This window comes from Tamandua tetradactyla, chromosome 4, assembly GCF_023851605.1.
Source record: "Tamandua tetradactyla isolate mTamTet1 chromosome 4, mTamTet1.pri, whole genome shotgun sequence".
In the NCBI taxonomy this organism is placed as follows: domain Eukaryota; kingdom Metazoa; phylum Chordata; class Mammalia; order Pilosa; family Myrmecophagidae; genus Tamandua; species Tamandua tetradactyla.
Window position 1 is genome coordinate 184,097,350 of NC_135330.1, and position 26,577 is coordinate 184,123,926.

At 37.2% G+C, this 26,577-nt stretch overlaps 2 protein-coding genes and 1 non-coding gene across 11 annotated transcripts in view; 1 reads left to right on the forward strand and 2 right to left on the reverse strand.

Moving 5' to 3' along the window:
• The window catches only part of DCUN1D2 (defective in cullin neddylation 1 domain containing 2), a 43,243-nt gene extending 33,856 nt beyond the window's left edge, over positions 1-9,387 (reverse strand). The window contains exons 1-2 of one of the 9 annotated variants that reach the window (XM_077158754.1): positions 9,258-9,387; positions 1,867-2,289 (exon numbers count right to left, since the gene is read on the reverse strand). In XM_077158754.1, the coding sequence (XP_077014869.1) occupies positions 1,867-2,041 (175 nt within the window). In that variant the 5' untranslated portion in view covers positions 2,042-2,289; positions 9,258-9,387. Of the gene's footprint in view, positions 1-1,866; positions 2,290-3,396; positions 3,420-8,902; positions 9,029-9,151 lie in introns of those variants that run through there. The other 8 variants (XM_077158750.1, XM_077158752.1, XM_077158751.1 and 5 more) reach the window with 8 other exon arrangements.
• LOC143681857 (U6 spliceosomal RNA) lies at positions 8,706-8,808 on the reverse strand. The gene has a single exon (XR_013174911.1). It is a non-coding gene; the product is annotated as a U6 spliceosomal RNA (small nuclear RNA).
• A 193-nt stretch (positions 9,388-9,580) lies between the features above and the next one.
• The window catches only part of SLC9D1 (solute carrier family 9 member D1), a 141,140-nt gene continuing 124,143 nt past the window's right edge, over positions 9,581-26,577 (forward strand). The window contains exons 1-2 of the mRNA XM_077158749.1: positions 9,581-9,897; positions 17,316-17,839. Of these exons, the coding sequence (XP_077014864.1) occupies positions 17,396-17,839 (444 nt within the window). The 5' untranslated portion in view covers positions 9,581-9,897; positions 17,316-17,395. The remainder of the gene's footprint in view (positions 9,898-17,315; positions 17,840-26,577) is intronic.

Consider the following 26,577-nt stretch of genomic DNA (forward strand, 5'->3'; position numbering starts at 1 on the left):
CTATCAGAAAAATCAAACAGTAAAAATCTATCAAACATATTCCAGTAAGACCTCAGCAAACTAGGTCTAGTAACTTCAGATGAATTACGTATAGCCTATGTTAATTCTGTTGATTTAGAGGGTATGAATAGAAAATTTGTAGCGTCTTTGCCCAAACAGAGATTAGCTATGATAAAATTTTCTTCTCTTTCATACAAAATTGAATTTTGGTCATTTAAGTACTATATACTACCTTATTTATATTTATGTTGTTAGCGGAAAAAAATTGATGACATAAATTAAATGAATGGAACCACAAACATTCTTTCAATTGTATTCTCCTATGTATCAGAAGAGAAAAAAATTCAGCTGTGGGCTTATGGGGCAAAGTTTGTACAAAAAATTAGCACTTATCTTTCTATTCAATACTGTTCCTAATATATATATATCTTCAGGATAATTGAAAAATTGATCTACAATGCTCTCACACCTAATAAAACAGTACTGGTAAATTTCAGAGATGATAGCACTGAATATTTTAAAGTAATTTTGGAAGTATGCATCCATTTGTACAGAATAACACAATAACCAATGTTTGTGCTGGATTAACATAATATAGAGTAACATATATAAATACAGATTAACATAATAACCAATGTCAACAATATTTGTATCACTTGAAATGACAAGAATTGCATAAATAAAATTTTAAAATGACAGGATGAAGTTTAAATTAAATTACTGATTTTCACTCAAAAGTATTTTTTCAAAGATAGCTGCACATATTTGAAAAGGCTAAATAATCTGTATAGTATCTGACTTAGAAAATTAGCTTAACAATTAACTTAGTAAATTTTTTTAAGAATAATAAAGCTTAATTTAAGAAATGCATTTGTTTGAGAACTATAGTAAATACAAAGCTGTGATTTTTACCATAGAGTATGCATCTGAACCAAGACTTTAAAAAAAAAAAGAATGCAATTTTTCTGATCCAGACAGACAAATTAGGATACATTCACGGCATTTTCAAAAGTAAAAAAAAGACAACAAATAAGCAAGAATTCAAAATTCTATCTGGGCTAATAATTGTTTAAATGAGTTAGAAAAATTTTTGGAAGTATAAGATTAGCCATAAAAACAGTCAAAAAAGAAAAATCAAAATAAGTTGATACTTGACAATTCACCATGAAATTTAAAAACCTAAGTGATTTGCACCTGCACATATTCATCAGTGAAGACTTATTTTAACAGCATAACTGCATTTTAATGGAGAAACTCTAAGTACTGATTTCAATAAAAGTAAAAACTGTCTCTCAATCTCCAACACAAATATTTCTTTGCTAAGTGCTTTCTACAAACCTTTAACCAACAACTGAAGTTGTTTAAATGCTACAACACAATTACATTTATTTAGAGAAGGCTGATGTTTTAACCTCATTTCAGAATTATTTTCACGATTTGTTATTTTTTCTTTCCAACAAATATCTCAGCCTAAACAGAAGTGCTTGGAAAAAACACAGTAAGAAGTACAACCACCCAGCCTCAATGCAATGACTGTTTCCTCCCAACCAGTGATCAACACATCAAACTCACTGCACAGAACAAGTTGGATGAGAGTACTCTCTTGCGTAAACCTTTAGAATCCTCTCTTCTCATTCTACCTCTAATCTATACTAACTAACTGTCATGATTTCACTTAAATTGAAGATATTGAAGTTTGCAACCAAATTATCAGGGAGAAAAGGAGCAGCATCTTGGATATCTTTCGAACAAGGCATCAGAAATTCTAGAAATATTCATTTTGCTACCTAGAATTTTTTTTTTTAATGTTTACAACTTTTAAAATGTTTCCTTTTGGGTTTGTTTTTTCATTTTTAACATTCTTACCTTTGTACCTGTTATACAGTTGTTCTAGTTTCTTCTTGTCAACTGAATTTTTCATGGATTCTTTGTAGAATGAGTCTGGGTTTTGGAAGAAGTTGTCTGTTGCCACTTCTAGTTTCCACTCATTCTGCGTTAAACAGTATATAGCAGTTCTTTCACCAGCCTGAGTAAATGCCATAAACTGGCGGACCTTGTCCTTCTGAGACGATTTAAGCTTATGCTTTGGGATGCAAAAGAAGCAGGAAAGCCAATGAAGCTAATCCAGAGGTTTGTTTCAGCATTCTATTACTAATGCCTATATTTTAACTGGATTTAGTTTTCTTGTTGGGTGACTCAACTTCACTTCAGAATTACAGGAAGACAAAGCCTTGTTCTTCATCAGTTAAAAAAGACTGCACAGTCTTCTGAAAATTGAAACGACAGCATCTATATAGTAACAAATATGCAAAGTCTGTTCTTTAAAAAATTACAAGAATCAATTTTACGTGAAATACATTTTGATCTCTATACCATTCACTTTGCATGAAGTATAACAGTTACTTTTTTTCCCTAAAAATCTCAGTAAAATAGCTCTCTTTAAAAAACACATTTAGCCAACTGATGAATTAAGGCAGAGCATACGTAACACAAATCCAACATTTTTATTGTAGAGGACCACATGCAGAGTCCTCTTTACTTAATGAGATGCTTCAATATATTTCAGGCTGGAACAAAAATTGAAGATCCCTCACAGTTTAGAAGTATTACTGTTTTTAAGTTTTTCCCAGTTTAAAATCAGCATCCTTTGCTGATGTCCTCAGCAGAATCACATTTGATAAAAACTCACCCACACATAACTATGGATAGTGTTCAAAATAATTTACAAAAAGTCCCAGAATCAGGCACAAAAAAAAAATGCCTGTTACGACTAAATGAAAATAACAATACTAAGAACAATGTCTGCATGTATACAGCTTAAATAAAATGGAAAAATACGGCAGAGCTTGTGAGTACATAGTAAATAACAAAACTGCCAAATAACTGTACTACACATAGTACATAATGAACCAAATAACATTGTAATACTTCCAAATATTGGGTGGTTATATTTCCACTTAACTAGGGTAACTTGACGAAAGCGACACTAAAAAAGAAAATGATTCACTAAGTTCTGTAAATCAAAACAGATTCTAAAATCTACCAGATGCTAATGTCTTACACAATAATATGACAAAGGGAAAACTCTTATTTTAATGGATTTTCACTCAACAATATTCAAAATAGATCTGAGACAATTTATAGAAACGTGTAAAATAACTCATATTTTACAGAAATATATAAATGTATAACAAGTTGTAGATGAAGAAACTGAGAGGAAGGAAAAAGAAAAGGAAAATAAGAAAGTCAGGAATAAGATTGGTACGCAGACATGCATGCTATATACAAGAGCTGAACGTGGACTGGAATTTAAGCTTTGAGTTTCTTAGTTGCCACAGCAAAGAAGAAAACATAATTAGTTAGGAAGATCTGTTTTAATAAAATTTTTAAACATACCAGTAGCTCAGAAGTGGCACAGCTTCTCCTGGCACTGAAACATGAAGGAAATGGCTCCTGCGGTTCCTCACTAAAGGGACAATGTGTATTGTTCCCCTTTTTTAACTGAACAGATGCCTCACCAAAATACTAACAATGAACACCAGAACAAGCTTACAAAATTTTTTCTTAAAGCATCCCTCAATGCATGCCAATGCCAAAATACCAATGTACAAAAATTCAACCAAAGAAGAAATAATGCAGTCCAAATACACAGCTCTCTAAAAAGGTGGTCTAGAGACCTGTGGGGGTCTTGAGACCTTTCAGAGGGTCCACTATGACAAAACTACTTTCATAATAATCTTAAGCCATTATTTGTCTTTCTCACTCTCATCCTCTCAGTAGTGTACAGAAGAGGTTTGAGCTACATGACTGTGGTGTCACAACAGACTAGGACATCTCAATGCAAAAGATTTGGGAATCTATCTTTTATTAAGCCAGACAACAAACACATTTGCAAGAAATGCAATGTAATGCCATGTTAATATGTAATGGATTATTCTTTTTAAATGAATTAATAAATATTTTAAAATTTTCTCTTAACTATAATTTCTAATATGGTAAATGTCCATGAATGTAACCCACATAAGCAAAAGCTCTTTGAGGTCTCAATCATTTTAAAAAACATAAAGGGGTACTAAAATTAAGAAGTTTGAGAACTATTGCTCTAGTTTAATACAGGTAATTAACATTTTCCCTTCTCAGAACAATGGTTGTGATAATTATGGGGTTTTGTATTCCTTTTAGAATCTGATGAAAGTGAAGGATACTCTCTTCTGGAAAATTTATGTGGTGCATACATGTGTATTTACTTTGGCATAAAATTACAGGTACTTCACAGTGAAACCCATCTTTGGATTCTTCAGATAGGGAAAGAGGGTAGGGGTAGGTTAAGAACCTAGGATCTAGATCAGGTGTTGGCAAATTTTTTCTTAAAGGCCCAGACAGTAAATATTTTAAGCTTTGCAGCCTTACAGTCTTAGTTGCAGCTACTCAGCTCTGTCATTGTGGATTGAAAGCAGCCATGGACAATATGTAAATGAATGGATTTGGCTGTGTGCCACAAAGCTTTAGGTACTAAAACAGGCAGCCTGCCTGTGGGCTATAGTTTGTCCACCCTGATCTAGAGTCTACAGAAATAAATATATGAAAATATGCATGCATACATACGTATATATATCTATCCTACATTCCATGAAATTGGGTTTTTGAAATGAACTAGACAAAAGAGTACAAGCTATATAAGAACAAATTTAGCTAAATAAGGGCAGATCCCATCTGATTTGACAGTGAGCCAAGCAAAGGATAAGCCTAGCCTCTTTTAATGAAGTTCATGGCCACCTTAAGGCAAACGCAAAGCCAAGATTTACCTCAAAAACCTTAAGGTAGTGACAGCTGTACAACCCTAAAAATGGTCCACCATTAAAAATAGTCATGATAATTTTCTTATGGAAATAGTAATCAATGCTATTTTTAAAAATTCTGTCATGGTTATAAAACAGAATTCAACATAGTAAACTTGGAACCTTCTAAATTAATCAGCAGAGCAAAGTTCCCTCAGGAAATGAGGAAATGAATTATCTCACCAGCATTACATCAATTAAATGTTGACAGACATCTGGTAGATATAATGATATTTGCTCTTAAGCTTTCCTGCTAATCACATCTTGAAGCCTTTACTAATGTTACATTAACTTATACTGACAGTGTAAAGGAGAATGCTTTTTTAAACTCTAGAAGAATATATTCAGAAGTACATGGATTTAGACCATTTAAAATGGTTTTGAATAATTACTGTTAGTTACAAAGTGCGTAGAAGAGAAGACAGAGGAACAAATAGATCCCTCCCCCATCTAAACAAATTGGCCTGATCTGTCACCGAACACTCCTACCAAGCTTTAATCCCATGACTGGTACAAATGAGCAAAACAGCCATGGCTCTACAGCTTAGCTCATAAACAGATCTAGACCACCATGAAAAGCAAAAGTACAGTTGCAAAACTTTTATGTTACCTCTTACAGGTTACTCCATGAAGTTACAGGAAAAACAAAGAAACAAAAACCCCACAATAACAAGTAGTTAAGCTTAAAGGACTGTATGCCGTACATGTCCAAAAGTGTCTAAAAGACCCAAGATGCAATTTGGGAAAAAAAGGGAATTGGCTTAAAGCTTAAGGAAAAAAGCCTCATAAACTAAAAAACTACAGAGGAAAGGAGAAAGCTCTGGGTCCTCTAGAAAGTACTAAATTCATGTAAAATTAATAAAGGTATACAAATTGGCATGCTAGAGGAATTAAAGCTTTTAAGGTGGGAGGCTAAAAAAGTCATGCTCTATGTTTATTATCTTACTGCTAAAATTTACATAATTATTGAAATAAAAATCTGTAGGAACATAAAGTCTCTAAACCATAAAAAAGTCTCAAACAGTTTAACTGTACCCTTGTGTAAAATCACTTACATAATACAGGCACCAAGACTGTCCATACATACAATTTTTAAAAATGTATTCTTAACATGGCCCTCCAGACACATTTAATACCATAAAATCTTCACTTAGGGTCAATTTATAAGGGTCTGACAGGGAACCATTTTGACCAAATAAATTACATAAACGTGTTGATCACTTAGACTGTTTTGGTATATGGTAGAATCAGAGGTAAAAGTTAAATCCAAATATCCCCTTTCACACTCTTGAATTTTCAATTTATCCAATGGTTCTTCAGCATAATAAAACATGTTCAAGTCTCAGGTTAATAAAAGTCTCTCAATACTGTGTTCCCTTTCAGCTCCTGCCCACCTTATTTGAGTCAAACTACTAGAGATAGCGGACTCTGCTTGGTGAACTGAGTGAATCTAACTCTGCAGTCTAGCATGAGTCGTGCTCTGTAGTGAGACTGCTTGACTCAAGGTCATCAATAGCCTTTTCATTGCTAAAGTCAGTAGACTCTTTTTAACCTTTCTTTTATTCAGTACCACTGACCACTCCCTAGTCCTTTAAACTCTAGCCTCTTGGTTTCTATGACATTTTTCTAGTCTGGTTTCTCTGACCATTCTTTCTGTCTTATTTTGGCTCTTTTTCCCACTCCTGAGGATCAGCCCCGCTCCTTCCTACTCCTTTTCTCTTCACATTCTTCCTGTACAATCAAGTATCTCTTCTATTTGAAACTCTTTCAATGGCTTCCCATGACTATTAGGACAAAGACTAGGATGTTTTCAATGTATCCTAGAAGACCCTGTGCAATCTGGCTCTAGTTTCCTTACCAGCTTCATACGGTGCCACTTTCGCCTGGCTCTTTATGCATTCATTAGTCACACAGATCGTCTTTCGGTCCTGGAGTGTACCAACTTCTAAAATCTAAGGACCTTTGCACATTCTGTTCTTTCTGACTGGAGTAAAACACGTATCTGGCTGCCCCTCTCTTTATGTTTGGTTAGTTTCTACTCATTCTTCAGAGTTCAGCTCACACCGTGAGATCAAAAATTACTTTGACTAACCTTTCGTTATGACAGTATCTGACACCACTTACCTGTTCCATCTTCATGGAACCTGTACCCCTCCTTTGGACTTATCCCAATTGTAATAAAGAAGTTACGTGTCTTCTCTGTGAAAACATCAGCTCTGCGAGTACCCAAACCACATATGCTTTGTTCATTATCAAATCCTCAGCACCTTGTACTACCGCCTTCCTTGCGAACAGAAAACTCTAAATATATATTCACTGGATGAATGATGAAGGACTTTCTGCTACAGTTCAGAGTAACTGATGTACATTTCCAGAAATCTCTTCTGAGCTCCAGGTCTACATATCCAATCAAATATATGACCCCTCTATTTTTAACTCACTCTATTGTCTTCACCACAAATCTGTCCTTCCTCCCATATTCCATATCACCATCTACCCAGATGTCCAAGGTAGGAACTCCTGAGTCCTTTCTTTCTCTTATTCTCCATTTCCAAATACTTCTGTTGATTTTATCTCTTCAGTTCATTCAAAGTCCTCAACCCCTCCCCAACCCCCACCCCCTTATTCCTACAGACAGCATTTTGGCTCATGCCCTCATCTCTTCTTGCCTAGATTTTTACAGTAGCCTCTTAGCAGGTGTCCCTTACTGGCAAATTCTGACACCTCTCCAATTTAATTTCTGTCCTGTTGACAAAGGGCTTTTCTATAAAATGCAAAAATGATCATTACCCTCTTCTTAAAAATCTTCAATGGCTCCCATTATCTCCCGGGTAAAATCAATACTCCTTAGCATGGAACACAAGGCCCTGTTTATGCAGTCCTCACCATTCAACCCTGAATTCCATGTTGTACTGAATTACTAGCAGTTCCCTAAATATGCTATCTTCTCCACTTCATCTTTGGATAGGATGCTGTTTTTGCCTGAAACTTCCCTCCCCTTCTTGTTTACTTTAACTGCTTTGTATTTCCAATCAAGGCTGTTCAGAGGTCACCTCCTCAGGGAAATCTTTCCTGATTCGCCTCTTACCAGGCTTGGCTGAATGCTCATTATAAATACTCCCTCCTATGCTGTTCCTAACTAACACAGCACTTGTCAAGCTGTAATGTTGCAAGTTGGTTTAATTAGTTAAGTCTCTACCCCTAGACCTAATTTCTCAAGTTAGTGACCTTGTCTTTTCTACATCCCTACTACCCAGCCAACACTATAAATTCCTGTTAAATACCGAATGAGCAGCTACTCCATAAAAGTTGTTTTATTACGCAAACTCATTTTACACACAAAAAGAGCGAGTGCTTACTACATATAATCATAAAACAGTTTATCATAAGACTGCTTCAAAAATTAAGACTATCTAGCAGATTTGATAAATACATAATTGTGTAAAAATAAGAAAGCAAGCTTTTAAAATCAAATGCTAGAATTCCTTTAAATTACTGCACTTCTCTATCTCATTCCAATTATACCCCTGCCCTGAAAACAGATAAGAATTAGTATGCACTAATACACAGGCTTACTTTCTGTTTGATTCAACTGTCTTCATTGAAGGTGGTGAAAGGAAACTGAAAACTTAAGACAGCGGGACAATTTGGAGGGAGAATAGGGAACGACCATTTGGGATAACGCATCTTCGTTAGGCATAAATTGGCATTAAGCAGCAATCACGTAAAAGAGCCCAAGTGTCTGCCTTCAACAGCTTGCAAAGCAAACCTAATTACCACAACAAAATTAGGTATGAGTTACCGAGGTTTTTTTTTATTAGAGAAGTTTTATGCACGATTTTTACAGAAAAATCGTGCATAAAATAAGGAAATATGGAACGCTTCACAAATTTGCGTGTCATCCTTGCGCAGGGGCCTTGCTAGTCTTCTCGGTATCGTTCCAATTATAGTATGTACTGCTGAAGCATGCACAAGTTAACAAGTTTTGTGGAGTTAATCCCCGTTTTTCTGAAACGCACGTCTCTCCCACCCCTAGAACTGGCGCGCCAAGAAGCCGAGTGTACCTGAAGAGCCCAGCGTTCGGGAAGGAGCAGAGAGTCCCGGCAACGCCCCCGGGCTCGCGGCCTCAGCTCAGGCCCCTGCCGGCCCCTCCCTTTGACCTTCGCGTGCGTCCCTCCTTGGGACGCCAAAGCTCCCGCCTGTGAAGCCCCGCTGCCCGCTCCCCAATCACCCGCGTGTGTAGGAAAGGCTGTGAGAGTTCAAAGTGCTGGGCCACATCCGAAACGGCGACAAGGACCAACCGGGCCACCTACCATTCTCACTCGGGCGCTCCCCCAACTTCTCGCCGGCCCCCGGCGGCGCTTCTGCGCAGGCGCACCCGGTCACCTCCCGCCCCGGCCCCCAAGGCGAGCCTCTCACTGTCCTCCCGGCGTCTTCCTCTGTGTGGACGAAGGGATATCCTCCAACCCGCCCCTCGAGAGCTTGTCCGTCCGGCCACAGGCTCTGGGGCTCCCAGGCCACGCGCCCCTGGGAGGAGATCTTGGAAAAAGGTGATGACAGGTTGGGTAAAAAGAACTCCAATTCCCAACATGCACATCGCCTGCCCGCTGGCCACCCGGACACGCACGCCCCGCCCTCTTAAAGGGGCCGTGACTCTTCTTTGGGGACCGAGGCGGGCCTGGACGCGCGTACGACTAGACGGCGCTCCTGAGAGGCGGCGGGGCCTTGGGCTCCGCCCTCTCACTCCTGTCCTCGTGGTGGGCGTTTCCCGCCACCTTGGAAGGAATGTCCGGGCAGCCTGCGCGTGGGCTGAGGTCTGTGGCCGGCCTCCCTCTCTGGTGGAAGGCCGGGTGTCCCCTCGCCTTTGCGACCCCCCCGCAGAGCTCTGGCGCTGTGCAGGTCGGGTGCTCACCAGCCGCCACCGCTTCCTCCTCTGCATCCTTCTCCGCCTCCTGCCGTGGGAGAGCGGAATTCCTGGGACGCGCCGCCGCCCCTGGGGCTGTCATCAGGGGCCCGCGCGCGGCGCTGCTCAGCCACTCTGGTTTCGACGCCCGTTAAGGTGAGTGTTTCCCGGGATTGAGCTTCGGGTCCTACTCGTTTCTGCGGCCGAGGAGGTTCGCCACCCGCGTTCAGGGAGTGGGTGGGAGGCGAGCGGTGATGCTCCGGCTTGGATGTTCGAGGAGGCAGGTTTCGTCCTATTCAATGAGTGCTTCTTAACACACTCTTGGAGAGAAAATACGCAGGGAACCTTCCATTCTCTATGAAGTGCTTGCGGGGGCGCCCCTTCCCTGGGCCACTTCCAAGGTGCATCCTCCAGGCGTAACCTTAGAACTGGCTTTAAAAATTCAGACGCGGGCCACTTGCAGCTCCCTCAACCTACACACCGCAATTTTTCCTCCTCACTTGGATCTTAAGGTGGTTTTCCGTGTTTTGCCACGTAGTATATGGAGACAGATTTTTTTTAACACCCATTATAATTTCTTGTAAAAAGGTAAGATGTAAATTTGTATCTATCTATAACTGAAAATTTAATACACACCCTTCTAAGACCCCCTGCGATGGAAGAGCTGTTCCGTGTTTTAACCACGCGGCAGACAGCCGGGAGGATCGTTCGATTGGCTGGTAGCTCGTTGGAAACCTTATCTCCTACAATTCCATGATTTAAATTTACTTATAAAGCTGTGAAAGTTACCAGAATAAACAGTTCAGTAGCTAGATCAGTTAACAAATTCCCCAAACTGAGATTGAATTTTTAACTTAGGTGTAATATTCTTATTGATGTAATTAATCAAATAAATTTTAAGTCAAACAGAAGAGCTAATAATATTCTGCCAACTTCCTTGTTCTGGGCCTCTTATTATTGCTACTTTGAATTATCAACCAACTTCTAAGTATGTCAGGCTGAGAAAGAGAAGGGTGAAACTCGATGCTGGTTGTTTGATTTTCATCTTCCATTGACACTTGATGAGCTGTCAGGATTTGGTTATTTCTCTTCATTGGAGAAAATATTTACTGACAGTTGCTATGATGGTGCTGAAAAGAATTATTTGTAATTTCCTTTTAATCTCCCAGCTTGGGTTTCGTGGCATTAAAGAAAGAATCAATAAATGCAGCACATGTATTCTTCATGTAGGCATGTAACTTGAAGGATGATGCTGTAATTTATTTAGAAGTACAATTTAGACCTTCCCAATAATTTTCCTAAATCCAAAAAATATAGGACAATAGTAGCAATAGGATGCTAGATACCTTGTCTAATCTCTTTTGCTTCCCAATTCATGTAATTAACTTACTCCACATATATGTCTTTGGCTCTCATATATAACCTGATACACCAGGAAGAAACACAGTGGTTTACTTTAAATATCCCTGTGGAACACTATTAAGACTCTAAAGTTCACATATTTTTATGTCATATAATTATTTGTTGCTCAGCAACAAATTTTTTCAAATTTGTATATTTTTCTCAATACTCTTTGGATCAGAGTATCCTAATGGCGTTCTCAGTTTACTTTGTATTGCCAATTTTCAAAAAAAGTATCTCAGTGATTGGATTATTTAATGAGATATTTGGGTTTTCTAGAGGTTTGATTTAACATTAAATTCTGTAAAACTTTTTTTTTAAAAAATCAGTTGATTTTTTAAAAACTCTAAATTTCAAAGGATACTGTAACAATTAGTTGTAAAACAGATTTCAGAGTTTGATATGGGTTATAGTTCCCCAACTATGGATTTTTCCTTCTACCTGCTCCAAGACACTGGAGACTAAAAGAAATATCAATATAATGATTCAACAGTCATATTTATTTGTTAAATTCTATCTTTTCTGTTATAAATCCACCTTCTCCTTTGATCTTTCTCCCAGTCTTTGAAAGTATTTGGGCTATGCCCATTCTAACTTTTTTATATTGGAAAGGCCTGTCGATTATGTGGGATGGGGGCTGGAACTAATTGATGTTCTAGAGAAGCAGGTCTGTCTGGGTTTCAGGATTTATCTGGCCTAGGAACCCATCTGGAGGTTATAGGATTCTGGAAAATAATCCTAGTGTATGGAACCTTTGTAGAATCTCACATAAAGCCTAGGTGTTCTTTAGAGTTGGCAGGAATGGTTTTTGTTGGGTTTGGCAAACCGTGATAAATATCAGTATCTAGCTGAAGCTTGCATAAGAGTAGCCACTGATAACCTCATTTTTATAAATCTTTTCCCCCTTTTGGTTAGGAAGGCATTGTCAATCCCAGGTCATCCCTGGGACTCATATCCCATGTTGCCAGGGAGACTATCTCCCCTGGATGTCATGCCCCACATAGAGGGGAGGGAAATGATTTCGGTTGCACCACATCTGAGCCACAGAAGAGGTCCCGGGAAAGTAACTCTTAGGATAACTGTAGGTAGTTTTAGCTTCCCCACTACATAAATAAACTAATATTCTGAAGCTTTTTAATGCCCATAAGAATTTTCTTTCTCTTTTCTTCCTCTTTACCTTTCATAAAATTCTCCAATTCTTTTACTAATTAGATATGAGTAACATAATATCTGTGAATTGTATTCTTCATTTTTTTAGCAACCATGAATGCATTTACAGGTTATAAATTCGTTCAACTTTGAAGAAAAGCACTTAACATCAATCAATTTGCTAAAGTTTAAAATATGCCTTTTAACCTAAGTCTTCCACATGGTAGATTTAGGTATGTCATTTCCGTTGAAGGATTTCCTCCCTATTTCATAGATTCCTAGGGCTTTTCCACAGACTGTTTTTTGCCTACTCAATTACTATGTTATGCTGAATTGGAAATTTTAGTGGCATCTGAGTAATTCTAGTATTAAACCATTTACTGAAAATAATCCTTATATTTTCCTTTTTTCGTGGAAAGCTAAATAACTGCATACTGGATATGTCAATCATGTTTCTGTTGCGTCCACACTACTTTCTACAGGAATTTTCCTGCCTATAGCCCATGCAGGCCAAATTTTGTACCAGATCAGTGATGCAAACGTACCCTGTTCCCCAACACACATACACACAACCAAGGTTCAGTGGGCTCAACCGAATGAACCAGGAGCAGTAGGTTGGCTGTCAAGAGAGCTATAGCAAACTGTTGATACTGATAAAGCCTGGAATTCTCTGCTCTATGCTCATAACAGCCAGCTTATGATACTGGGGTTTTCAAAGGGCAAAGGAGTTTTTTGCAGTGGGAAGCAAGGAGAACAGATATGGCCTTGGGCCTAAAATTTGTCTCCTTAAGTCTAAGGAATTTCAGGTTTTTATGTATTCAATTGTGGGGAGATGGAGTTGTTACCATAACAATAACAAATGTAAACAATTATAATGTACGAATGAAAAGGAGCAGAACAAAGCTAAAGCTAAGCTTGAATAATCATTGTTACTATAGTGGGTGTCTAGTTCTGGGTTGATTCAAGTTCCTTCATTAACATTAGGAGGTTGTCTTTGTGATGATGAAACTCTAAAGTTGTAGGATGGGATAAAGTCTTACAAGGAGGTGGGCAGTCAGGAGGTTTTTACAATTTATGTTTGAGTGGGTTTCAGTAATTTTAGGTATCTCCTTTTGGCTGTTCCACAATATGCTAGAAAGTAAGAAAAAGACATCTATATAATGATTCAGACATCATAATTATTTGTTAAATCTTAATTTCTCTGTTATAATTCCTCCCGTTTGTTTTTGTTCATTCCTCGATCTTGAGGGATAGCTGGGTGGCTATCCCTCTACTTCTTCATGGTGAAAAGGTGCATAGACCTGTTGGGGTAGAGGAACGTTCTTGGAGAGACTGGGTTAAACCTCTGGGTTTCAGGGTTTAACTGGCATAGGACCAAAAGGATCTAGCAGCCACGAAAGGCCCAGTTACTGTGCTTAGCTGTTTTGCAGGGGCTCCAGAAGTTCAGGCAGACGCCTTACTCTTTATTGACATTCATGTCACACCAGAGTCACCAAATTGAGACCAGTCAAATATGGGTTTCTCTACCTATTGTTCATAACAGCTAGTCTGTGTTGCTGGGGTTTCAAAGGGAGAAAGAGTTTATTGCATTGTGAAGCAAAGGGAATAGATATGGCCCTATGGATGTGTAATCTTTCTCCCCAAGTCAAAGGAGTTTAGAGTTTTTATGGGTTCAATAAGGGGAGATAGAGTTGTTACCATTGGAATTGTTGGGGAGATATTTTTAATAATGTTGGAATATGTATAATATAGAAGCTGTTTTGGGGGTTTGTACTCAGGGTGTTGGTTTTTCTATTGCTCTAATAAAAATCAACCTTGGGGCTCACTCTAGCAGAGGCATTCTAAAATTTTTTTTACTGTGTTTTAGTGTTTTCTTAGTTTAAAATATAAAAAAATGTCTTGGGTATTATTTCTGTGACTCTGCAATGTAAATGGTGATCTCTACACATAATAAGGATTTAATGATAAACAATTAGCAATTTTATAGCATTTTTTTTTACTTATATTTTGAGATGATTCTGGATTCTCATGTAGTTGTAAGAAATAATACAGGGAGGTCCGGTAGACTCTTTCTACCCTGTTTTCCCCAATATCACAGTCAGGAAATTGACATTGATACAATCCACCAACCTTTTTTAGATTTCACCAGTTTTACATGCTTTTATTTTAACACATGTACAGATTTGTGTGACCATCACCATAGTCTGAAAACAGACCACAAGGATCTGCCTTTTATAGTAACAGCCACCTCCCTCCCTCTCCTTTTCTATAAACCCTGTCAACTACTAATCTGTTCTTCATCTTTATAGTTTTGTCCTTTAAAGAAATTATATAACTGGAATCATATAGTATGTAAACTTTTAAGTTTGGCTTTTCACACAATGTAATTCCTTTTGAGATCAGTCCAGATTATGTGTATCAGCAGTTCAATATATGGGTTACGGAACCCAGGTCCTCGGGCTTGGCAGGCAAGCATTCTTACCTGCTGAGCCACCGTGGCCTGCCCCAGAGTGTTTTTTAATACAAGTAAAGGCAACAATCACAAACTGAAATTGAAGCCCAGAGTGTTTCCTAATTTACTCAGGGAAAAATATGCTGTAATTTAATAGCCCATGAGATTTTATTGCTAAATTTGGAGGTAAAATTAAATGAACATGAGTTTATTAAAAAAGGATGAATCTTTTTTTAAGTGTCTATAAAGAAAATTCCATGTTCATGTTATGAATATATTTCAGTGTAAAATAACTAAAACTAAAATCCTCAAAAATTTCTCATAAGAATTAATAGCTCCCTTAGGGAGTGTGGGATAGTATGGGTAATTAGTTTCAAGAATCTGAGGAAGAAACCAGCAATGAACATAGAGAGCTGTTGCTCATATACAAAGTGAGTTGCAAGTTGTTTTTATGAGGTATCAAATCCATAAAAGGATCATTTTTTGAGATCTTTTAGGGAAAGTGGGAAGCATAAATGAAGTATCTCAAATTTTGTCTTGGTTCTAGAAATACTAAAATTATACACTATTAAAGTAGCAATTGAATTTTCTCTTTCTTGGATCATGAGAAAGCTAGCAATTGAATGAGTCATTAAAATAACAGGTCAACTGTATTGCTAGGTGTTATGAAATGATCAGTCATTTATTTATTTTCAAGGTTGGTAATATGTACTTAAAGTTGTAAAGTTGAGTAAATCAGCAACACATTCTCCTTTTATCTATTTAGGAAGTGAATTGTTCTAGGTAAGTAATTCTTTATTTAACATTAATTTATCCCTTTAGAAACCAAAATGTCTAAAAATGTGTTGAAATTGAACACTTTCCTGACTTTTAAACAAGAATACCAAGCAGAATATAGTCTTGTCTTGGTTGACTTTGGGTTTTATCTTCCTGTCCTCTAATACAGTTTTATTATCAAAATCTATTGACGTGTGTAGATCAGTGTAGTCCCCCATTAAGTATCCCAGATTTCTAAGCTTGGTGAGCCCTTCTGTTTTTCATAAGGTCTATTTTATCTCCTCTTTCTGTTGGCAGTCATTTCTTGGTTTGTCAGAATGCTCTCTCTAGAAATGCCACATCTTTTCTTTTTACTGTATCTAATCTGATTTGGTCTAAGAAACCAGATTACTAAATTCATTAGAATTGTAATTAGCTATGAAATCGAAGTATAGATATATTTTTTAAAGCAGATCCTCAAGTGGGGAAATATTAAAATATATGAAGGTTGAGTTGGAATTTTTGGAAACTGAAGATATCATCATGGTCATTGGATACAGCTATTAAGAATGTTTAATGTTTTATTATTTCTTTTAAATTATGAATCCTGTGTAAATGATAGATTTCTATTTTGGTTTCTCTTTTGATATAACTGCTTGTGGCCAGTGATCTCCCTAATTGCTAAATTCACTGGATATTTTTTAGAGCTTATTTTACTTGATCTCTCACATTTATTACTTCTCCATTCCTCAGTCTCTATTTTCCTACCTCCAGGATCATTCTTCCTTGGTTACTTTTGCATATTACTCCTTCTACCTGCTCCTTAATAATGCTGTTCCCTGGGGGGTTCATTCTTGCCCTCTGTTCATGATAATCTTTATGCCACTGCTAGAGTTTCCATTATTGCATTGAAATCTTCAATGCTTTATCTCCTGTTGAAAACATCCTCATTCATCAAAAAAATAATTTTTAGAAAGTAGTTTCTTGGTGATGCTCAATTTGCCAGGATAAATGAATATATATTGTTTTAGATCTTTCTAGAGAGAAAAAGGAGGAACCTGAATTTGGTTGATAGTAAGTATTTGAACATTTAATAAAGCTCTAAAAAACTATCGTTTGCTGTATTTTTATGGATTTTTTTCCCTATCCTTGATATCTTATTAGCACTTATTTATAGATTGATTTTTGAAATTTCAAAAAATTCCAAATGATTTTGAAAAACAAGCAGAATGGTAGAAGCTGATAGTAGCGCAGAAGATTTTATCTTTAGAATGATAATAAACATTAACCCCTAGTGACATATTTTCTCCTAGGAGGGTCACTTATTCATGAATTAGAAAATTCATGGTATCTGCTTATAATTAATATATGGACCCTCTTCAATAGAATTGGTTTTTGTAATGGGCATGGCAGTCTTTTGCACATGGTAGATTCAGTAGATATATGAGGCTAAATTTTCTATTTAAAAAATTATCATTAGGGTGGTGCAACGGTGTCTCAGTGGTAGAATTCTTGCCTGCCATGCTGGAGACCCAGGTTTGATTCTCAGTGCCTGCCCATATCAAAAAAAAAAAAAAATGTCATTAAATTCATATTTAACTGTCCTTTAATCTTAACCCTTTCTAGGCACCATATGAGGCACTTTAATATTTAGTATTTGCTCTTATTATACATGCAATAAATAATTCTGATGTTAACGTTAATCTTAGAAAAATAACATTCCTTCAAAAAGGTGGTAGTTTTCTGGATATAATCATTAAATTCAATAGTAATGGATTTTTGTTTAATTGTATCTGACAGTGAATCTGTTTTTCAGCTGAAAATGTGTATCTAAAATGCAAGTTCAGAATAGTGGAAATCTTTGGACTGCTTTGTTCTGTCCTCTATACCTGGATCATGAAGATATTAAAAAAAAATCATCTCTGGATGTTGCTTTCATTACTTCATTTGTTAGCAAATGCTGCAGAACATGAAGAGGTAGCAAAACATGCAATCAAGTTATATCGAGGAAAAGGAGCAGCTTTCACTCAGAGAAAGCACTGGGTCCTAGATAACTGTAAAAAGCTTTCTGGGCTTCTTCGCCAAAAGAATGTGGTTCTTAACAAACTGAAAAATGCGATCAAAGCAGTGGAAAAAGACACTGGGCTGTCTGATGAAGAGAAACTGTTTCAGGTGCACACATTTGAAATTTTCCAAAAGGAGCTGAATGAAAGTGAAAATTCAGTCTTTCAAGCTATCCATGGACTCCAAAGAGCCCTGCAGGGAGATTACAAAGATGTTGTAAACATGAAAGAAAGTAGCAGGCAGCGATTGGAAGCTTTGAGAGAAGCTGCAATAAAGGTTAGTTCTTTTGTATTTTACTGTGTAGAAACATTTATTCACTAAAAAAAGTACTTTATACTCTGAACTTAGAAAGTACAGATAAAGGGAAAATATAAAGGTACTAATATTTCAGTAGATGTGATCTATCAAGGGCTTCTATTCATACTAAAATATACAGAGAATGTCTCTCATGTGAAAGAATCTTTTCCTTTTGCATTATATTTTAGTGTAGTTACATTTTATCACTCCAGAAGGATTCTTTATCTAATACTTTTCCCTATTCTGAAAATCCCTAGGTAATTCAAAAGTTACTCTGTTATGCTAATAAACTGATGCAGAAATAAATATATTGTAACTGCAATCAACATTTTGTTGAATTTCAGACAGGAATACCTTTTACTGTGAATTTTCATTTCTTTAATGTCCATATACTAAAAACAAAAATTTTTAAATTCAGTTTTAAACAAATGTACATACTCAAATTAAGGATTTTCACCAAGAATAATTTTTTTTAATTCTTTTTTTTTTTTTACTTTTAACTTTTTTTATTGTATAGTATAACATCTATACAAAGCAAATAAAAAAGCAATAGTTTTCAAAGCACTCTTCATCAAGTAGATACTGGACAGATCCCACAGTTTGTCATGGGCACCCACATGAGCCTCTCATATTTTTCCTTCTAGCTGCTCCAGATTATAAGAGACTAGAGAACTTAAATATTTTTTTTATCATCACAATCAACTTCTTTTCCTTCTTTTTTTCTGAAAGATAACACATATACAAAAAAGCTATAAATTTCAAGGCAAAGGACCACACTTAGTTGTAGAACATATTTCAGAGTTTGACATGATTACAATTCCACAATTTTGGGTTTTTACTTCTAGTGGTTTGAAAATACTGGAAACTAAAAGAGATATCAATTTAATGATTCAGCATTCATATTCATTTGTTAAATCTTATCTTCTCTGTGTAACTCCACCATCACCTTTGATCTTTGCATCCCTCTCTTTAGAGGTGTTTGGGCTGTGGCAATTGTAAATTTTTCATATTGAAAGGGTCTGTCACAAATATGGGATAGGGAGATGGAACTATCTGATGTTCTGTAGAGGCTGAGCTAGGTTTCAGGACTTATCTGTACCAGGGACCCATCTGGAGATCGTAGGTTTCTGGAAAGTTACTCTAGTGCATGGAACCCTTGTGGAATCTTATATATTGCTCTAGGTGTTCTTTAGGATTGGCTGGAATCGTCCTGGTTGGGGTTGGCAGGTTATGATAGGTAGCAAGGTCTAACTGAAGCTTGCATAAGAGCATCCTCCAGAGTAGCCTCTCGACTCTATTTGAAGTCTCTCTGCCACTGATACTTTATTAATTATACTTCTTTTTCCCTGTTTTGGTCAGGGTGGAATTGGTGCTCCCACGGTACCAGGTCTGGATTCATCTCTGGGAGTCATCTCCCATGTCGCCAGGGAGACTTTCACCCCTGGATGTCATGTCCCATGTAGGGGGAAGAGCAGTGATTTCACTTGCAGAGTTGAGCTTAGAGAGAGTGAGGCCACATCTGAACAACAAAAGAAGTCCTCCAAAAATAACTCTTAGGCATGCCTGTAGGTAGTCTAAGCTTCTCTGCTACCTACATAAGCTTCACAAAAGTAAGCCTCATGATTGAGGGCATGGCCTATTGATTTGGGTGTCCCTAAAGTTTAACACGGTATCAGGGGATTCCTTATGGTAAGGTTTAATAGTTCCATTTTCTTTCTCCCATCCCTCAGGGGACTTTGCCAGTACTTTTGATTATCTGCTTAATATACTCTAGGATGTATTCAGGCATTACAACAATCTATACAGAATTAAAGAACCTCTTTTTTATTCAGTGCTTCCTGTGTTTCAGTGGTTCAAATCAGCTATACAGATGGGTTGAATTAGATTATGCACTACAGAAAATTTCAGTTCCAGACCAAATAAACCTTTCTTCCTTTGGTCTCAAAGAGTATGTGTGTTTCTGAACTATAGACACTGTCTTCCTTACCCCTATGTTCTGAATTACTTTAACCCCAACCTGCTTGGCTTAGTTCTTATCTCTAAATATCAGGTTATATATATATAAAACAGCCTCTCAAATTCCAGAAATACTAACCACCACTCCGGACTTAATGTGTCTGCTCTAAAAGCTTACATTCTAGGGCCCTGTTTTCTTATAAGCATTTTCTAAAGGTGACCATACCATTGTTGTTCTTTTGTTTCTGGCTTATTTTGTCTCACCAAGTGTCCCACATGTTCATTCACATCGTTGCATGCTTCACGACTTTGTTCCTTTTTGTAGCAGCACAACCTTCGTTCATAAGTATACACCATCGTTCGCCAATCTACTTCTCCATCAGTGCATCCTTCAGCCACCTGCATTCATCGGACGTCATGTATTGGGCTTAAAGTCCACAGTCCATCAACAGTCTCAATTTTAGATAATTTCATTGATCCCAAGGGAAAGAAAACCAATAGGAAATCTAAACCTCCTCTTAACTCTTGTCCCTCCCCCCATTATATACCTGTGCTATTGCAGTGGCAGTGCTGATGGTTTCCTTTAAACATAGTTCAAAGCATGCAATAGCAGTTTTCCCCCTGTACCCTGAACTTAAACATACTTTGTACAAGAATCATATCTATGAAGTAATTCTTGCGAGAACTAATTCATATTTCTAGTGTTAATCAATGGAATACGTAGGTCTATACAACCCCTTTCAATCTTGTTCATCTTCAATATGGTAGTATTGCTTCTAGACCCACTAGAGAACCACCTTCACTCCTATCTGTTCCCTTACATTGGAGTTCATCCTCGTTGGCTAACAGTTCACCCATCTCTAGTTTCTGTGTATCTCTAAGTCCCCTATATTCTGTATTATAAGCCTCTGATTATACCTTCATGCTGGTTATAAAGGTGAAATCATACAGTATCTTATCCTTTTATATCTGACTGATTTCACTCAGCATTATGTCCTCAAGACTCATCTATCTTGTCATGTGCTTCAGGATGTCGTTTTGTCTTACTGCTGCATCATATTCCAACATATGTATATACCACATTTGGTTAATCCAGTTGTCTGTTGATGGTCATTTGGTTTGTTTCCATCTTTTGGCAATTGTGAATAATGCTGCTATGAACATCGATGTGCAAATGTCTGTTTATGTCATTGCTTTCAGCTCTTCTGAGTATATATCAAGTAGTGCCATCACTGGGTCATAGGGCAAGTTGATATTTAGTTTCCTAAGGCACCGCCAGTCTTCCATAGTGACTGCACCATTATACATTCCCAACAGTAGTGCATAAGTGTCCCAGTTTCTCCACATCCTCTCTAGCATTTATAGTTTCCTATTTGTTTAATAGCAGCCATTCTTATAGGTGTGAGGTGGTATCTCATTGTAGTCTTGACTTGCATTCCCTTATAGCCAATGAAAATGAACTTCTCTTCATGTGCTTTTGAACCATCTGTATTTGCGTTCAGAAAAACGCCTATTCATGTCTTTAGCCCATTTTATAATCGGGTTGTTTGTTCTTTTGTTGTTGAGTTGTATAATTTCTTTATATATACAGGAAATCAAACCTTTGTCCAATATGTGATATCCAAATATTTTCCCACATTTAGTTGGCTGCCTCTTTGCTTTTTTTGATAGTCTTTTGAGGTGCAGAAGCATTTGATTTTGAGGCGTTCCCATTTATCTATTTTTTTCTTTTGTTGCTTGTGCTTTAGGTGTAAAATTAAGGAAGGTACCGCCTATTACTAGGTCTTGAAGATATTTCCCTACATTTTCTTCTAGAAGCTTTATGGTGCTAGTTCTTATATTTAGGTGTTTGATCACTCTGAGTTAATTTTTGTGTAGGGTGTAAGATAGGGGTCCTCTTCCATTCTTTTGGCTATTGATACCCAGTTCTTCCATGCCTAATTATTGAAAAGACTGTTTTGTCCCAGTTCAGAGGATTTGGGGGCCTTGTCAAAAATCAGTTGACCATAGATTTGGTGGTCTATTTCTGCACTCTTGATTCAATTCCATTGGTCAGTGCTCCTATCTTTGTGCCAGTACCATGCTGTTTTGACCACTGTGGCTTTACAACAGGTTTTAAAGTCAGGGAGTGTTAATCCTCCCACTTCGTTCTTCTTTCCTGGGATGCTTTTAGCTATTTGTGGTCTCTTTCCCTTCCAGATGAACTTGGTAGTTAGCTTTTCCAAATCTTCAAAGTAGGTTATTGGAATTTTGATTGCTGCTGTGTTGAATCTGTAGATCAGTTGGGGAGAATTGACATCTTAAGTATATTTAGTCTTCCTATCCATGAGCAGGGAATGTTTTTCCACCTATTTAGATCTCCTTTGATTTAGCAGTGTTATGTAGTTTTCTGTGTACAAGTCCTTTAGAACATAGTTAAGTTCATTCTTAAGTACTTGATTCTTTTAGATGCTATTTTGAATGGAATTTTTTCCTTAGCTAACTCCTCAGCTAGGTCATTGCTTGTTTATAGAAATGTTACTAATCTTTGCACATTAATTTTATATCCCACCGTCTTGCAGAATTTGATTATTAGCTCAAGTAACTTTGCTGTAGATTTCTTAGAATCTTCCAAGTATAGTATCATATCATCTGCAAATAATGAGAATTTTACTTCTTCTTTTCCAGTTTGGATACCTTTTATTTCTTTGCCCTGCCCATTTACTCTCGTTAGAACTTCTAGCACAATGTTGAATAATAGTGGTGACAGTAGGCATCCTTGTCTTGTTCCTGATCTTAGGGGGAAAACTTTCAGTCTCTCTTCATTGAGTACGATGCTGGCTATTGCTTTTTCATATATTCCCTTTATCATACTGAGGTAGTTACCTTTGATTCCTATCTTTTGGAGTGTTTTATCAGAAAAGGATGCTGAATTTGTTGAATGCTTTTTCAACACCAATGGAGATGATCATGTGATTTTTTTCCCTTTTGATTTGTTAATGTACTGTATTACATAATTAATTTTCTTGTTGTTTTAGTTTGCTAGCTGCCAGAATGCAATATAACAGAAACAGAATGGCTTTTAAAAAGAGAAATTTAATAAGTTGCTAGTTTACAGTTCTAAGGCTGAGAAAGTATCCCAATTACAAGCCTATAGAAATGTCCAATCAAAGGCTCCAGGGAAAGATACCTTGGTTCAAGAAGGCTGATAAAGTTCAGAATTTCTCTCTCAAGCAAGAAGGTACATGGCAAACACAGTCACAGTTTCTCTCTTGGCTGGAAGGGCATGTGGCAAGCAAGGCATCATCAGCTAGCTTTCTCTCCTGGCTTCCTGTTTCATGAAGCTCCCCGGGAGGTGTTTTCCTTCTTCATCTCCAAAGCGCTAGCTGATGGACTCTCTGCTTTGTGGTGCTGCAGCATTCTCTGCTCTCTCTGAATCTCTTTCATTCTCCAAAATGTTTCCTCTTTTATAGGACTCCAGAAACTTATCAAGACCCACCCAAATGGGTGGAGACATGTTGTCACCTAATCCAGCTAAACAACCACTCTTGATTAAATCACATCTCCAGGGAGATGATCTGAATACGGTTTCCAATTTTGATCAAAACATGGCTTTTCTAGGGGACATACTTCCTTCCAAACCAGCACACTTGTGTTGAACCATCCTTGCATTCCTGGTATAAATCCCATTTGGTCATGGTATATAATTCTTTCTATGTGTTATTGGATTCGATTTGCTAATATTTTATTGAGAATTTTCACATCTATGTTCATTAGGGAGATTGCCCTGTAGTTTTTTTTCTTATAGCATCTTTACCTGATTTGGGTATTAAAATGATAGTAGCTTTGGGCGGGCCATGGTGGCTCAGCAGGCAGAGTTCTCATCTGCCATGCCAGAGACCTGGGTTTGATTCCCAGTGCCTGCCCATACCCCCCCCCCAAAAAAAAAAAAAACCAAACTGATATAAGCTTCATAAAATGAGTTAGGTAGAGTTCCTTTTTACTCAATTTTTTGGAAAGGTTTGGGCAGGATTGGTGTTAGTTCTTTTTGGAATGTTTAATAAAATTTCCCTGTGATGCCATCTGGCCCTGGGCTTTTCTTTGTAGGAAGATTTTTGATGACTGATTGAATCTCTTTACTTGTGATTGGTTTTGAGATCTTCTGTTTCTTCCTGAGTCAGTGTAGCTTCTTTATGTGTCTCCAGTAATTTGTCCATTTCATCTAAGTTGTCTAGTTTGTTGGCGTATAATTGTTCATAGTTTCCTCTAATGATTTCTTCTGTTTCTTCAGGGTCTGTGGTAATGCACCCCTTCTCGTTTCTTATTTTGTTTATTTGCATCCTCTCTGTTTCTTTGTCAGTCTTGCTAGTGGCTAATCGATTTTATTGATTTTTTCAAAGAACCAACTTTTGGTTTTATTAATTCTTTCTGTTGTTCTTTTGTTCTCCCATTCATTTATCTCTGTTTTAATCTTTGTTATTTCTCTTCTTCTATTTGCTTTGAGGTTAGTTTACAGTTCTTCCTCAAGTTCTTCCAGGTATGCTGTTATGTCCTCAATTTTTGCTGTTCCTTGTTTTTTAATACAGGCATTTAGGGCAATAAATTTCCCTCTCAGCACAGCCTTTGCTGCATCCCATAAGTTCTGATTAGTTGTATTCTCATTTTCATACATCTCATTAGCTGCTGATTTCTCTAGCAATTTCTTCTTTGACCAACTGGTTGTTTAAGAGTGTGTTATTTATCTCCATATATTTGTGAATGTTCTCATTCTTCGGTGGGTATTGAGATCCAGCTTCATCCCATTGTGATCAGAGAAAGTGCTTTGAATGATTTCAAGGTTTTTAAATTTATAAAGACCTGTTTTGTGCCCCAGCATGTGATTTATCCTGGAGAGTGTTCCATGAGCACTAGAGAAGAATGTATATCCTTGTGCTTTGGGGTACAATGACCTATATATGTTTGTTAGGTCTAATTCATTTATCAAGTTATTTAACTTCACTATTTCTTATTTGATCCTCTGTCTGGTTCTTTTATCTATAGAAGAGAGTGGTGTATTGAACTCCCCTACTATTATTGTTGAAACATGTATCACTCTGTTCAGTTTTGCCAGTGTCTGTCTCATGTACTTTGGAGCTCCTCGATTAGGGGCATAAATATTTATGATTGTTATATCTTCTTGGTGAATTGACCCTTTAATTAGTATATAGTGTCCTTCTTTGTCTCTTATGATGTTTTCACATTTAAAGCCCATTTTGTTGATATTAGTATAGGTACTCCTGCTTTCTTTTGGTTATAAGGTGCATGGGAAATCTTTTTCCATCCTTTCCCTTTCAATCTATTTGTATCTTTGTGTCTAAGATAAGTCTCTTATAGGCAGCTGTTCTAGTTTGCTAGCTGCCAGAATACAACACACCAGAGACAGATTGGCTTTTAATAAAAGGGGATTTATTTCATTAGTTCTTCAGAGGAAAGGCCTCTAACTTTCAACTGAGGTTCTTTCTTACATTGGAAGGCACAGGATGGTCTCTGCTGGACTTCTCTCCAGACCTCTGGGTTCCAACAACTTTCCCCGGGGTGATTTCTTTCTTCATCTCTAAGGGCCTGGGCTGAGCTGCGAGTGCTGAGATGAGGTATGCTGAGCTGCTTGGGCTGTCCTACATTGCCCTCTCTCATTTAAGCACCAGCCAATTAAGTCAAACATCATTCATTGCAACAGGCACGCCTCCTCGCCAACTGCAGATATAATGAGCAACAGATGAGGTTCATGTACCATTGGCTCATGTCCACAGCAACAGAACTAGGTGCTTTCACCTGGCCAAGTTGACAACTGAATCTGTCTACCACAGTAGCATGTAGCTGTATTATGTTTCTTAATCCGTTCTGCCAATCTGTATCTTTTAATTGGTAAATTTAGTCTGTTAATATTCAAAGTTATTACTTAAAAAGGTATTTCTTGAATCCACCATCTTATCTTTTTTATTTCTCAGATCTGTATATTCTTTTCCTTCTTTTCTTTTTATTCTATAAATTACCCTTAGTGGTACTCTTCAATTCTGTGCCCTCCTCTGGACCTCCTTCTCCTGTCTTTTTTTTTTTCAGCTGGCAGAACTCCTTTTAGTATTTCTTGTAGGGCTGATCTCTTTTTGTCTGAAAATGTTTTAATTTCTCCCTAATTTTTGAAGGACAATTTTGCTGGATATAGACGTCTTGGTTGGCAGTTTTTCTCTTTTAGTAATTTAAATATATCATCCCACTGTCTTCTAGCTTCCATGGTTTCTGCTGAGAAATCTACGCATAGTCTTATTGGGTTTCCCTTGTATGTGATGGATTGTTTTTCTGTTGCTGCTTTCAAGATCCTCTCTTTCTCTTTGACCTCTGACATTCTAACTAGTAAGTGTCTTCGAGAACGCCTATTTGGGTCTATTCTCTTTGGGGTGCGCTGCACTTCTTGGATCTGTAATTTTAGGTCTTTCATAAGAGTTGGGAAATTTTCAGTGAAAATTTCTTCCATTAGTTTTTCTCCTCCTTTTCCCTTCTCTTCTCCTTCTGGGACACCCACAACACGTATATTTGTGCGCTTCATATTATCATTCAATTCCCTGAGCCCCTGCTCAAATTTTTCCATTCTTTTCCCTATAGTTTCTGTTTCTTTTTGGATTTCAGATGTTCCATCCTCCAGTTCACTAATTCTATCCTCTGTCTCTTTAAATCTACCATTGTAGGTTTCTATTGTTTTTTTCATCTCTTCTACTGTGTCTTTCAATCCCATAAGTTCTGTGATT